Below are 15,097 nucleotides of genomic sequence, written 5' to 3' on the forward strand. Positions count from 1 at the left end.
CAAGCATAATGAAATCATTTTCTTATGAATTATGAGCAGTTCTAGGAACCACAAAGGCTATGTCTATGCGTGATGCATCTGTTGACAGAAGTGACTGTCAGAACGCATTACCCAGCAAAACTTCTGTTGACAGATTGCGTTTACACATAAAAGTAGATCAAAAGAGCAATCCAATCTGTTGAGTAAGAGCAGTCAGACTGCTCGTCCCTCTCTCGAAAGAACAGGTGACCAGAAGCTCTGCAAACAGGTCTGCCCAGGGAACCGGAAGCCCTGTCTGTTGGCGAAAGGGCCCTGAAGTGTCTACATGCTGTTGTGCCAACATGAAACTGTCGAGAAAGGTGTTATACCTGAACATAGAGAGGTATAATGCTGCTGGCAGATATGCCATGTTTTGTCGACAGATTGTTGACAAAGCACCTTTTGCATGTAGGTGTCTGCAGGTTTTTCCAACAAAAGCCCTGTTTTGCCGGAAAAACCCTCTCATGTACACACAGCCAAAGAAATTAAATTCCTGATTCTTATCCTTACCGTATTGCTCGTCCAAATGAGGAAAAGAGTGGGCATGGTGGAATATCAGCAGGTTTTCTAAATGCCCAGTAATAAGAGGCAAAGGCACCAGCAAGGGTACACTGACCCAGTGCAATTGCAAAGTTTACCAGCCAGAGAAAGACAAAAGCATTGGAGAGTTGAAAGATCAAGATGTATTTATGATATAAGCTTTCTCCCCCATAGAAAGCAAAAGTACACTGAGCACCAAGACATAATTTGGTCACGTTGGTTGTGTTAAAAGTCTGTTTGGAAAGAAAAAACAAACAAAAATTATCAGAAGCAACGAACAGTGGGTGTCAGGACAATTTGTAAAATTAAATGGCTGAGCACAAATCTCTCATATTTTCTGCTAGGTGTTTTACTAACTCATTCAATCCTGAGCTACAGGTGGCAGTCTAACTACAATGTAAATGTTTTAAATATACAGAAAAAATTACAAACCAAAGCACTACTTAATTTATAACATTGCAAAAATTGTGGATCCTGCAATTTTTAGCTTTCACTGCCCGGGGCTAACAATGGGAGCTAGTTCCTGACAGCCAGAATGCCCGCTGTCACCCCCACATGACTGTGAAACAATGCAGCAAAATATCTGGTTAACAAAACCATTAGGAGGCATAACATAATGCTTGGGTGATTATAGTGTTCCAGCAAAATTTTCTTAAACAGAAAGGTCTTCTCTGGCTTTTCCAAATTACTGGGAATTAATAAAGATCCATTATTAATTTTCTGTGATTTTCCATGTCTTGTCCACAAGTCAACTGCACTTATCCGAACACCACCCTATGATTCAACTAGGGCCTTATTAAAAACCCAATACTAAGAGAGACATAGACATATGCTTAACTTAATGCTCTATGATTAGTCAATGGGCTACATGCTCACCATGCACAAATATAAGCACAAACATAAGTCTTTGCAAGACTGGGGCCTAAGGATTCAGAATCTCAGTTGCACAAATCCCTTTGCATGATACACAACTTTTTCGGTTTCCTTACAGAGCAGCTGCTCAGGTTAAAGCCATATTTAATTAAAACTCATGGCCAGATCCTGAACTTGTGTAAATCACTAGCTCAACTAAAGTCAATGGAGCTATGAACTTCTTACACCAGATCAGGATATAATCACAGAATTTCTTGTGTGTCACCTTACATTGTAACAACAGTACAATTTTTAAAATAGACTGTTCTCTTCCTTATTTGTGCTGTATACTCTTTCCCTTTGCCTAGCCTAGACAATGAAAACATAATAGTCAGACTGGAACGCTGTAGAGTTTGGTAGCGTAAGTCTCATAGGAGTGATATTTCTTAAAACAAGCTGCTTCCATTGATATTTAAAATGCCTGGAAACATTTTTACTGATGTTAGGCTTCGTAAACTTCCTTGCGCGTAAAGAACTTCCCAAACAAAGTCAGAGTGCAACATGGCCTAACTGCTCCCAATAAATGCCAAAAGATTTGATGAGCATTCTGTAAATTTTCTTAATTTATCCTCATGGATGTTCTGTTTAATAGGAAGAGCATATGACTGCAAGCTGAGAGACTAGGTACCTAGTTGGGTCTCCTCCATTAATTTGCTCAGCAGCCATGGACAAGTCTCTAAGGCCTACATTTCGAAAACGGGTCACTGATTGTGGGCGACTTTTGGAATCTCTCAAAATAAGCACCCAAAAAGTGAAGCACCAAAATGAATAGACACTTCTGAATATTTAAGCCTTTACCTCTGTGTCTCCATTTCCCCACCTACTGAACAGGGCTATGAATAGTTATCCTCTTCACAGGAGTGGTGTGAGGATTAATTATCTGGTACTTGGGAAGTGCTTTGAACATGCACAGTGCCAAATATTTGAGAACAACAAGAAGTCCTGTGGCAACTTATAGACCAACATATTTTGGAGCATAAGCTTTTGTGGGCAAAGACCCACTTCATATGCTCCAAAATATCTGTTAGTCTATAAGGTGCCACAGGACTTCTCGTTGTTCTCGAAGATACAGACTAATACGGCTACCTCTCTGATACTCAGTGCCAAATATTGTGTGACCTACCATAAAGAATGAGAGGGATACAAAACCCTTGGTCTCTAAATGAGCACTGGACATATGCTGAACATCAATATAATTAATATTCCCCCCCCCACTTTTTAATCCTTCACAGGCATTTATACTCACCTCAGGATCACAGGTCATATTTGCATACTTGCAAAGTGTTTGATTAGCCATTACTTTATACACAGGTTCCCCTGACGTAGACAGGAAACTAAATGAATTGTATATTAAGGAGGAACTCACAGAATCACAAGTCATTAAATTATGCTATAGGCAAAACAATAGAGGAGCACTAATCCTGACCCTCTGTGTAGTTTGAAAGGAGACTTTTTCAGATCAGCACCTCTTCCTTTACATGTGGCCAGCATAGAAGTAGAAAGGCTAACAAGTAACACCTACATTTTCCTCACATGCTAGAGCAGTGCTCAGCAACCTTTATCACTTTGTGGCACACTTCAGCACCCATTATAATTTCACAGCACACCCAATATATATAACCCCCTGCCCCAGAGCCAGGCACCCCCAGCCCCCACCCACTCACTCATTGGTATTAGTCTTCTTCAGAGCCTCCTAAAAAAGCACAAAGGGATTTCAATGATGCAAAGTGAGGGTTTCCACAGGGGCTTCATTCCACATCAACCATCAACAGAAGAACTTTGGTGGAAACAAGCTGTCATTTATCATCTTAAAGACTGACAGATTTATTAGGTAATGAGCTTTCATGTGTAAAACCCACTTCCTGAGATTTTTTAACTCACATAAATATGGAAACAGTTATGTAAGGATTTTGCTTCCACCTCCAACATGTTGCTTGTCTGATGTTAAGACTGATGTGACCATTTATATACAGTTATTTGGCAAGCTCTTCAGGTACTACTGTGAAAAGGAGTATTAGCCACATAGAAGGATACACAGCTGTCACCGCCCAATAGGAAATGCAGATTGCAATGAGAATGAAGGTGATAATTGGGTAGAATAATGTGGACATTATATAGCCAATCGCCCTACAAAGGAAACAAAATAGGGTTGAAATCTAGAACAGTTAAAAAAAAATCACGTTGAGCTCTTTAGCATTAACCTGTTTAATTTTTTCAAGGACACTGGTGGTGTCACCTAGAGCCAGGTTCCCAGACCACTGCCAGTACCATCTCCTTACCAACTCACTTCTGTCACCTGCTCATTTTGTCTCCTCTCCTTATGGGCAGCAACATCACCCCACTCCTCCTTCAACTGGCTGCCCTCCTCAATTCTCTGCTATATTCTGTTTCCAGTCCCCTTCTTCCTACTTATTTTGCCTTCCTGATCCTACCCCTGATATGTTCCTTCGACCCTGGATCATAAACCCATTCCACCCCCATATCTCCCCAGCACCTGTCTGCCTCAGAAACTGTCCATCTTCTCCATGTCCCCAGCCTACTCAACTCCTGGACCCACTCTTTCCCTGGACCCTTGTACAGCAGGTTCTCAACATTCGCGAGGGTTCTGTGTTCAGGGGCCCTGGGGAAGCGGCAGCTGCCAGCGCTCCCCACCTGGAGCCCCAGGGAAGCTGCAGCAACTGCTGGCGTTCCTGGCCCCAGAGCCCCTGGGAACCCATGGCAGCCGCCAGCGCTCCCGGCCCCAGGGAAGCGAGGCCACTCGCAAATAACTGTATTTGTGAATGTGGCACTCGCAAATGTCAAGACCCTACTGTATATATTCAAACTCCCCTGTACTTCCTGCCTTTTGCCTTCCCTCCTTGTGTCTACAGATCCAGTCTACTCCAGGACCTTCTGCTGTATTGAGCACTGCCTGCTCTGCACCCGTGGCATTCTACTTCTCACCTGAGTCCTAGTCCACTTTGCTACCTCACCACTGTGATGCACCGATTGGTTTTGTGTGTGTGCATGCAATATCGTCCAAAATTTGCTGGCACATAGCAAGGATAAAGGACTTTTTGTTACCGACAGCTAAGGTTGCTCTTCTTTAGTTTAAGACACAGAGACTTACGCTTTAGTAACGGACAAACCAACCAGTAGTCCCAGCAACTATATGGTGCGGTCAGAGTGTGGGCACTGGTAACTAGGAACATGAGAGTTCTAATCTCTGCCCTGACATGATTCCCTCTATGGCATTAAATGAATCACCCAAGGTTTCAGTGCCTCTCTAGAAACCAAATGCACCTATCTCAGAGGGGAATCATTAGAATGGATAATTCTTAGCTGTTATCACAGTGACGGTATAGGAAACAACTGTACAGGTAGCTCAGTGTGTGTGAGACGAGGCCCACCTTTGGGGGTGGGGGGAAAAGGGGCAGTTGCCCTGGGGCCTGGCATTTCAAAGGAGCCCAGGGCTCCAGCTGCCGCCACCACCACTACTCCAGCGGCAGCAGCAGTGGGAGCTCAGGGCCCCTTTGAAATGACAGCAGTGCAGCTGAGTGTGACTCTTGGCGGGGGAGGGGGATAGAGCCAGCACCTTCTGCCTTTGACCCCACTCCTTCTGGGGGTGTGAAGCTGGGCCCTCCTCTCAGCTTGCCCTGGGGCCCCAGTGGCCGTCGGCCTTGCTGTATGTGATGCACAGAAAGCGTGCCTGTCGTCCAAAGCATGTAGCTTGATTATACTGTTCTCCATTGTCCTCTACATTCACCCAACCTACCTCATCCCACTACTTCTGAATCTCTACTTCCAGCACTCCCTTGACCATTCCTCTCTCTTTTCTCCTTCTCTCAATCCCCATTGTCCATCTCCTCTGACTTGTTCACTACTGCTGCCAGATGCTTTCTAAGAGCCACTTCCCAGAAAGCAAATGAAAGATAAATTTATTCCACTCCTGCTGTTAAACAAGACCGCCCTGGGGATAAGTTAACTTGCCTTGTGTGACAACAAGGTCAATGGCAACATTCTAGTAGTGTTTTCATATTGCTAAATCACATCTAGATCTACAGGCACAAGAAGTGCATTACTAGTCAACCAGACATGCATGATTTTATGCTATTTATGAAATAATCACAAATCAGTAGTTTTCAGCAGTTAATGATAGGCTTGTTAGTTAACAGCGAAGCTACAGAAGCTTACTCTAACAAACTGCTTGTTAACTATTCAATCAATGGATTCCAAACAGCTTATTACTATTACAAATTATAACTGTACTGAGAGAATAGTTAAACTGTATTGAAAAAAATAATTCGATCCCCCGTCATTAACAACTTACTTTCCATCATCCTGAATACAGAGCACGGTCTGATAGATGTACAGTAATTACTTACAGTGTTGTACCTCATGTGTTATACATGAGTGTAAAAATATTGTCCTCAAGTGACCTTTCAGTGAAGCTGAAAAACTATGGGATATTATTACCTCTCAGCAGGAAGTTTATGAAATTTGTGAAGTGTTTTTATCTGTCACATTTTCGAATAAATGTGTCTTAGTGTGTAAAAGCTTTTTGAATGATAATGAGCAGGATCCAAAGGGTAGAGTGTATTGTTGCCAAAAATCGACTGTTATTCCCTGTAGAAAGGAGAATAGGTGGGTTGTTTGTGGAACTTCAGCTTTCCCTACTTCCTAAGACAACTCCTTAATCTTGATACTACAGGAACTAGGATGCCAAGGAATATAAAAGAAAAATAAAGGAATGGAGGAGGTCACAATTCAGAATCAAATTTGGCACTGCCCTGATGAACCTGGCAGCACTCTGACTACCAACCATGTACTATCTTTTTTTCTATTAAAATCTCTTCTTGCTTACACATGTGTAGCTCACCACACAAAACTCCGTGCTCATTTGCGGTGGCCCAAATCCATCAAAGTCAACAGGGTTGCATTGGTGAAACGGAGAGAATGTGATGCACTGTTTTTGCTAGAAGGACCAAATAAATGTAGGAAAGTTATAGAACGCTACCTGGAAATACCTTGTGAGACTGTTATAGGAAGAAGGGCTAACTATTATTGCACATAATTATAACTGCTGCCACTAATTCATCTCAGCAATAAATTAAATCAGTGAGTATAATACTAAAGGCAAATTTTCACCTTTATTGGTTACTTTTTTCCCCATACGACAGTCTACAAGTCAGAGGATCTAAGCCTCCCAAAGGCTACGTCCACACTAGCACACTATGTCGAAGTAGCCTATCTCAACGTAAGGACATCATCTACACATCCTCCAGGGCTGGTGTCATCGATGTTCAATGTCGAAGTAGCAACAGAGAACATCAAAAGGAGCCGCCCCGGGAGGAAATGCGGAGCGTCCACACACACAAGAGCTCCCCGTCGAAATAAGGGGCCAGCAAAGCCCTAAGCTGCTCCATTAAAAGGCCCCTCCCAGACACACTCGGCCTGCACAGCACGAACGAGATCCACAGAGCCGACAACTAGTTGCAGACCCTGTGCACGCAGCATGGACCACCAGCTGCAGCAGCAGCAGAAGCCAGAAGCCCTGGGCTAAGGGCTGCTGCACGCGGTGACCACAGAGGCCCGCAGGGGCTGGACAGAGCGTCTCTCAACCCCTCAGCTGATGGCCACCATGGAGGAGCCCGCTATTTCGAAGTAGTGGGACGCGGATCGTCTATACATGCCCTACTTTCACATTGAACGTCCAAGTAGGGTGCTATTCCCATCTTTGGATGGGAATAGCAATTTTGATGTCTCGCCGCCTAACATCGATTTCAATGTCGAAATAGCACACGGCACGTGTAGACGCGACACGTGCTGTTTCGACATTGTGCCGGCTACTTCGAAGTAGCCAGCTAGTGTAGACACACCCAAAAGGTTTTATATCAAATGCCCTTTCTTCACCCAACTCTAACCATACAGTCAAACCCCTCACATTAACCATCCCAATTTTTAAAGGAGACATTTAAAAGATATTTACTCTCAAACCGTACTTTGTCTGCATAAAGCTTTTCACATGTCAGATTTTCAAAAATGCTTCAATTAAGAGGACTGGGCTCCTAAAATTCAACTGTTAGTTGCGAGTGAGACTTGACCCTATTTATGACGGATGCCCAAGTCTTGATCCTACAAGTCCTTGTCTGGGGTACAGCAGACTCCCCCCACCCAAGCCTTTTCTGCTCCCTAGGCAAGTATAAAAGGAAGCTTCATGTTGGCGCAAGCAAACTTCAGCATTAGATGTTGTCCTCTGTGATGAATAAACATATATTGAAGACCTTTGCATGTCTGCTACCCTGGGCAGAGAATAGGTGTGTCTAAAGATGTAAGAACTTAAGTGCACTCTCTCAGCATGTAAATGCTATTCCTCTGCTACATATTCTCCTGATACTAGGCAGGAGTAACCTAGCAGCCACAAAGCCATGCTCTCCTTCATGCAGGATCAGGCTCCCCTACAGTCCCTGATGTGTTTAGCACTTTTTCTCTTGCACTTTTATCCACTGTATTCTGCCCCAGAAAGTGCAGGATCAGCTCCTAACAGAATATGATGAGGGTATTAACATTAAAAAAAAAAAAGTCAACAATTCAGAAAAACATACCTACTCCCTTCCTGCAAGAGTGCGATGGCAATTCGGATCCGATTCCTCAGGAATATCAGCATCAGTATGATGATGACTTCCACAACACAAAGTATTATCACTGCAACCATGAAAATTAACCTCATTAAAGTGAAATCACTTTGGCTTTCTACATTGGAGGTTTCCACCCTGTACTTTACAATCCTGGTCATGAACGCTATGCTAGAGCATGCACTCTCTTTCACTGAGAAGGCCAACATTTAATCCCCATTCCACATATTTTAGGAAAATCCTGCAGAAGCCACTAGCCTTCAGAGATGACATTTGTGTTCGCACTTTGTGAAGGAAATGGAGCACAGCAATGTCAGACAGTTCACAAACATAATCACTTATTTAAAAAACACATCTCCATAAACACGTCTCAGCATAAAATATCATTTATCCTTAATACACTCCATTAAATTAAACTTCTGCTTATTCAGAAACAATCATCCTCTATGGCTATAATTTGTATTCTCTGGACATATGAAAAAGAACAAAACACAGTCAGAGATTCAGCCTTTTAATTAGGAGAACTTGATTCTGATCTCCATTACTCTGGTGTCATATAGAAGTAACTGCATGGAAGTCGATTGCCCAGTTTCATATAAGGCAAGCTAGCTTTTCAGTGAGATTCAAGGAGGGAATGGGGCACATTACACAATAATATTCTCTAGGTGTGTTGCTTTAAAGAGATTCACCTCAGCAAAGCTGAGTGCCCCCATTAGGGCACAGCCTTGCAGGTAAACAGACCCAGCACACAGGTTCTTTTGCAGCACACTGCAGCTTTGTTAAACCAGCTGAACCAAGGGGTCAAGGGTATGCCAGCCCCAGCAGGCAGAAGAAGCATCCACCATGGGAGGACACAGCCTTATGCTGCAGCCACCACACCTGGGGTCAGGGAGCTAAGGGAGTGTCTAAATCACCCATGGCACCCAGCCAACTGATGAGATCCCCCATTATTCCCCTGGCTCCAAGGCATGAGAGCAGAGATAGAGGATACCTCAATCTGCACTAGACCCAAGAGACCATCCCTCCCCCAGCAAGACCAAACTCTAGCCAGCAGATGCCTGAGTCCTGTGCTTATGTTTACCCCAGAAATACCCTGTGAGTAACATTGACCACAAAGCTGTAATACCACAAATGCTGTGCCCTCCAGATCAGGCCTCCTACTTGCTGGGAGGAAGTGAAAATAAAATCCTCTTTGGTCTGCCATTTTTGTCCCGAGGAAACATTATTTCCTGATGCCCTGAGACCTCATCTGCCTAGGCCTACAGCACATGGGAGACCTAGTTCTGCTGCCCTCAGGCCCCCAGAACTCCCAAAGGGTGTGTGTGTTGCTTGGACACTTGCCAGTGGAGATGGAGGGAAGCTAACCAATCACGATCAACAACTTTTTTGAACTGGCCAGTCACACAATGGCCCAGTTAGTCCCCATCTACCACCAGATCCCTTCCTCCCTTCACACTGCATGTGGTGGCCACACAGAAGGGATGATACATGGATTGAGCAGGAGAAGCAAAGGCCTTTCTTGCCTGCCACCTGGACAGGATCCCACTGAGTTTGTCACTCTCTACTAATTAAGTCAAACCTTCTCCCTCACAGACACCTACAAAACATAGAGAGGCATCATAATAAGAGTGATATGCTATCAACTGTGCCTGTTTTCCATGCTTGTTAGTAATGTGATTAGAACAGCTTCTAGGCCAAATATATTAGTAACCCTGAAAACTGACCAACATACTAAAAAACAACTTCATTGAGCTGACATCCTAGAAATGAATCTAAAGGAAGATATTTGTTTAGCATCTGGAACAAGAGGCACTTCATTGATTGCACCAACCAGCTGATGATTCACCCTCCTGTTTAAGCATTAACAGAAACTAATTTGAAAAAGCACTTACTAAATGCTAACCATGTTTGCCTCAGCTGCAGGTACACTCTGAAGTCAGTCTGGAAGCCAATATCATAAATTGTGAGGTCAGATCCAGGTGTCCCCTGGAGATGATCATACTCCCAGTAACAATGCCAGATACCTTTGGAAAAACAAACCATGCAGAGCTGAGTGTTTCTGAAGCATCAGTGAACATCAATGAGCCTCTGGTTAGGTTTTTTTTTTTTGCCTCCAAGGTGCCACACAAGCAAACGCTACACGTGATCATGAGACTTGTGTTTTATAATCCCACATGAACAAGAAAGACATTATAGTGCAGACAGAGAAGGCCTAATCCTGCAAGCACTTACACATGGGTGAGTAGCCCCCCTGCAAGACACTGATGGTAAACATTTGCAAGATTGAGGCCATAGCAGACATTTCTTTAAAGAAAAAAAGGTCAATGCTCTGTAAAACCTATTTTCACCTGATTAGGTTAGATTTAATTGGCAGTAATTAGATTTTCTTGTGTCATCATTAGCAGCCATAAGAACAAAATCTCACACTGCTCCTAATTAGGAACTAACACCTACCGTATCCTATAATTCCAACAACACCGAGGATGAAAATCCAGAAGAGGACCCCTGCTGTGAACCTCAGGAGCACAAGGAAGAGCAGGCTCACAACCATTGCAATGAACAGACCGCTGGAAAGACAGGAGACAGGAATGTAAGAGAAGTTGGCATAACAACCTTCCACCTGGTCCACTCTATTCACTACAAAAAGAGGGTCTCTCTCTCATGCCACACAGAAAACAGGTCTAAAATTTTATTCCAAACCTCTTTTTGAAAGTCTAATGAGTGGGTAGTGTTTCAACTACTGAAACCAGTCTGTTGGGCAATACATCTTTAGGCAGTCTGATTACATTTCCCAGATACATTTATAAATGAAGGGCCAGCTCCTTAGCTGGTGTTAATTGGCATAGCTTCATTGCAGTGATTGTGCTGATTTATACCAGATGAGTTTTTGATTCAAGCCACAGCTAGGCAGGTGTAGAGAAATGTCAAACTGGAAAGTTGTGTACCTGTGTGGTGATACTCTTCAATTTAATTTAGGTTCCTAAGCAAGAAGGTCTGCTTTAGAAAGCCGATAGGGGTTTTGAATTTGACAATGAAATACTTCTCTTTCTAACCTTCCAACCATGTAATGTGCAGTGCCTCGGGGTTGGCAAGAAAATGTGCATTAAAAAGAGAGAAAAGCTGCCCTTAGCAGTGACCTGGCAGCAGTGCAATAGGGAAAAGACAGCTACCCAGGGAGTGTATTCCTTTAGCCTACTCAAATGAGTGGTAAGGCAGTGAAAATTCTGGTTTCATTCTCAGCATGCATGTCACCAAGGAAAAGAAATGATGGCTGCGTAAACCCCTTATGTGCACACAGGTATCTGTGTGTGGAGCCATAGGAAATACCATCCAGTTTCCTCTCAGATATAATCCCAACATGCATTCAACTAGGACACACTAGTGAAGTATTTAATTTCTTAATGACTTCAGCAGGTGCTGAAACAATAAATGATTACGAACCCTGGACTTTCAAGATTTTCTGAGTCACTATAGGGGTTCGTCTGCATACTTGGCTCAATCTAATTCTTGATCTTCCCCCCCACCCCTCCATTCTCTGATTTGCTCACCTTGATTATCTTTTTCTGATTTGTCCTCCTTGCTTACTGTTTTCGGTTCTCTGTGTCTTAAATATTGAGTCTGTTCTGGTCTGGCTATGGTCTGAAGAAGTGGGTCTGTCCCACGAAAGCTCACCTAATAAACTATTTTGCTAGTCTTTAAAGTGCTACTTGACTGCTTTTTGTTTTGCTACCAAAATACAAAATCCATAACCATTAATGTACGCAGAGTTTGTTTTGTGGTCACTCTCTGAAATGCCCCCACTCACCTAACTCAAAGATGTCAGACTGATCAGACTCATGACCACATGACGGTGATGAGGAAGCCATTGCTTTGGGCTTGCAAACCTTACAGCTGTGCAGCAGACAGTGAAATGTAAGCCACAGTTTGCTTTGGAAATCTCTTCACCATAACCTGCACAAGACATAAATCTACTCTCTGCCCCGTGTGGCTACTCCCTGTCCAAATTCACTCAAGGACATCTCCTGTTTTTCCTCTTATCGACCTCCCTCTGTGAGGACCGCCTGATAAATTGATCTTAGATATGTCGATTCCAGCCACGCAACTGTCGAAGCTGGAATTGTATACCTAAGATCAACTTTCAGGTCGAGGGTAGACCTGCTCCTGGTGTTTAACTGCTGTGCAGACATAGCTTAAAGCACCTTACACAGCTGGAAAATATGTTCTGTCTGAAAAGTGTAAGGATCTACTCTGAAGTCAAACAAGAAGTTTGGGCAAAGGATAAAGAAAATCTGACAGTTTCAGTATGGATCAGTCTGAAAAATGAGTACACTCATCCCTCGCTATATGAGCGCAATTGGTTCCCAACTTTCTGCTCGTAGGTGAAAGCTCATAAAAGGGACACTAAATTCCCGTGAAAATACACGTAAAAGTTCCTGATTGGTTCCTAGTGCTCCTAACTCAGCGAAGGAGTGGCAGCATGTGGTGCTGCTTTTGAAAGGTAACTGAACTTTGGGTTGAGGGGGTTGGAGAGGATTAAAAGCTGGGGGCAGTTTGTGGCTATGAGCGGGAGGGAGAGTTAAAACCTGGTGGCGGGTTGGGTCCATGGGGCAGGTGGGGGGCATTAAGGCTGTGGCGGGTTGGGTCTGTAGGCTGGTGGGGAGTCAGACGGCTGCAGGTTAGGTCTGCGGGGCTGGCAGGGTTTCAGGCTGCGGCGCGTTGGGTCTGCAGGGCCAGCGGGGGGTGGGGTGGAGAGGATCAAGGTGTGGTAAGTTGGAGCCGCAGGGAGCGGGGTAAGGTTTGTATTAATGGAGGGGAGTTCACTCATCTAGTGAACAAAGGTAGGTATATGCGTCCTTTGTTTGAGTGAGTACTTATAAGTCAAGTGCTTGTTTAATGAGGAATGAGTGTATAACTCATCAACTGACTGTAGAAACTACTTGTAATTGTTGTTCTTGGAATAATGTGCAATATGTAGTATGTTATGTGAAGTGTATGAGTATTCACAATATCTATCCATAGCGCTGTATTCAAGCCTCACCAAGATGTCATTAATATTCTTGTTACATAGGCACTGATCCTGCAAAGATTCTCACGTGTTTAAGCTTCCATGCTGTGAGCAGTCCCATTAACTTCCATGTCGTTGGCTTAAAATTAAGCATGCTTTTAAGAGTTTTCATCTTTAGAGTTATTCTTTTTCTTTAAGATGTTGGTGTTTAATTTATATCGTGATATTAGGATAGGAAGAATTCATTCTTTTATACAATTAATTTGCCTACTTGTGTTAGCAATGTAAGATTAATGATGGGCTTAACTATTCATTTGCTTTGTTTTGTAAATGACACGGCAGGTAATTATACTGTTGTCACTTAGCAAACTAAACTTTTTTTTTTTAAGCATAAAGATTTTGGGGTTTGGAATAGCAGAACAGATGGGCCATGAAGAGAAAGAACAACACACTGATCATTTTTGTGTATGGTAAAATGCCCACATCTCTAGTAGGCCGACCACAGATTGATGTGAGGCTGTATTTATGGATGACACAGCAGGATAATGGATTCGGCTCACAGCAGAAATAAAAATCTATGAAAAGGGTCATGCTATAAGTATGTGATAAAAGGAGACTCTTGGGCTATTTCTACATGTGCTGCTATAAATAAACAGCCCAAAATATGCTAATGAGGTATGTATGTAAATTCATGATGCCACATTAGCATATGGTCACGTGATTTGGAGTCCAGAAGACGGTCTTCTGGACTCCAAAACAGCGTTTAGAAGTGCGGCCCCCAGGGGGGTCTTCTGGAAGGAAGTCCTTCTTCCGGGGGCCCCTTCTTCCCTAAAATTTTTGTGCCTCATTAACATATTTCAGGCTGTTTATTAGCATGCCACTTTTGGAGAAAGCGGATGTGTAGAAACAGCCTTGGAGTTTAACAGTAGGATGTCAGTCATACACATAAATGAATAGCTCTGCACTGTGTACCTTCCCAGGTGTGAAAGGAGGAGCTGGGAATATCTGTAAATAAACTTACATTAAAATCCAATGCCAGGAACTGGCATAGTCTTCAAAAATTTTCATCCCAACTGATCTTGCATCAAGGACATTATTGATACCACTTAAACAAAACAGAAAATAAATTTGGTTTATAGGAAACATTGCAGAGCTTACTTAAGCAGATATGCCACAAAGCCATTTTAGAACATGCCTATATTGGTGGCGTTTGGTTCTTCACCAAAACAGAGTTTGTACCGTCATTGCTTGTAACAAAGTTACCCTATGATGCTCCTGTTCAGGTTTTGTGCACAAACATCAGTTATTGTACTATTAAGGGAAGGAGATTCCACTGAGGTTAAAAGGTCCCCTCAACTGTTCATATTTGTACAACTCCAGGGGAAAAGAAATAAACATTAGTATCATCAGACACAATCACTTATTGCCTGACAAAAATACAGTCACCTGGTACAGGCTGAACCTCCCTAATCCAGCACACTCTCATCCAGCAACATGTGAAGTTATGCATGATTTTAATTAGCCGGATATTCACTTATAATGGCTGTGGACAAGTTTTCCATAGCGCTGTAAGTTTCTTTACAGCCACCAGTCCTGGCTCTCAGTGTTCTGGGCTGTTATTTAGCTGTAATTTGGCCCTAAATGTCTCCTAAGAGCCCAGTAAGCAGTAGAAGTGTTTGTAATGCTGCTAGACAATATTGACCTCCCATGGTCTGGCAAATTTGGTCAACCCAGGTCAGGTCCCAAGAGTGCTGGACTAGAGAGGTTAAATCTGTAGTATGATCTCCCAGAACCTCCCAAAAGCCATGCAATAGTGGCTCCAATGTCATCAGTACCAAAGATGCGAAAAACTGCATACCAAACAGGAGACCAATAGCCTGCTCATATGGGCAGGTTTTCCTAACCCTAGCCTAGTTGCCAACGTTAAAAGAATCCTAGCAAGAAACAAAGCTAGGGCTTTATGTTAGCTGGGGACAGCTGGAGTAGGGGGCTTGACAAATCATGGGCT

The 15,097-nt window shown here is 43.2% G+C and overlaps 1 protein-coding gene across 5 annotated transcripts in view; it reads right to left on the reverse strand.

Moving 5' to 3' along the window:
• Nucleotides 1-15,097, reverse strand: part of SLC44A5 (solute carrier family 44 member 5) — a 198,542-nt gene that overhangs the window by 19,432 nt on the left and 164,013 nt on the right. For 4 of the 5 annotated variants that reach the window (XM_075002431.1, XM_075002429.1, XM_075002427.1 and 1 more), the window contains 7 exons: nucleotides 14,111-14,194; nucleotides 10,539-10,651; nucleotides 9,977-10,108; nucleotides 8,055-8,154; nucleotides 3,505-3,597; nucleotides 2,717-2,804; nucleotides 529-791 (listed from right to left, as the gene is read on the reverse strand). In XM_075002431.1, coding sequence (XP_074858532.1) covers nucleotides 529-791; nucleotides 2,717-2,804; nucleotides 3,505-3,597; nucleotides 8,055-8,154; nucleotides 9,977-10,108; nucleotides 10,539-10,651; nucleotides 14,111-14,194 — 873 coding nt within the window. The remainder of the gene's footprint in view (nucleotides 1-528; nucleotides 792-2,716; nucleotides 2,805-3,504; nucleotides 3,598-8,054; nucleotides 8,155-9,976; nucleotides 10,109-10,538; nucleotides 10,652-14,110; nucleotides 14,195-15,097) is intronic. The other variant, XM_075002430.1, reaches the window with a different exon arrangement.

This window comes from Carettochelys insculpta, chromosome 9, assembly GCF_033958435.1.
Source record: "Carettochelys insculpta isolate YL-2023 chromosome 9, ASM3395843v1, whole genome shotgun sequence".
Classification (NCBI taxonomy): Eukaryota; Metazoa; Chordata; order Testudines; family Carettochelyidae; genus Carettochelys; species Carettochelys insculpta.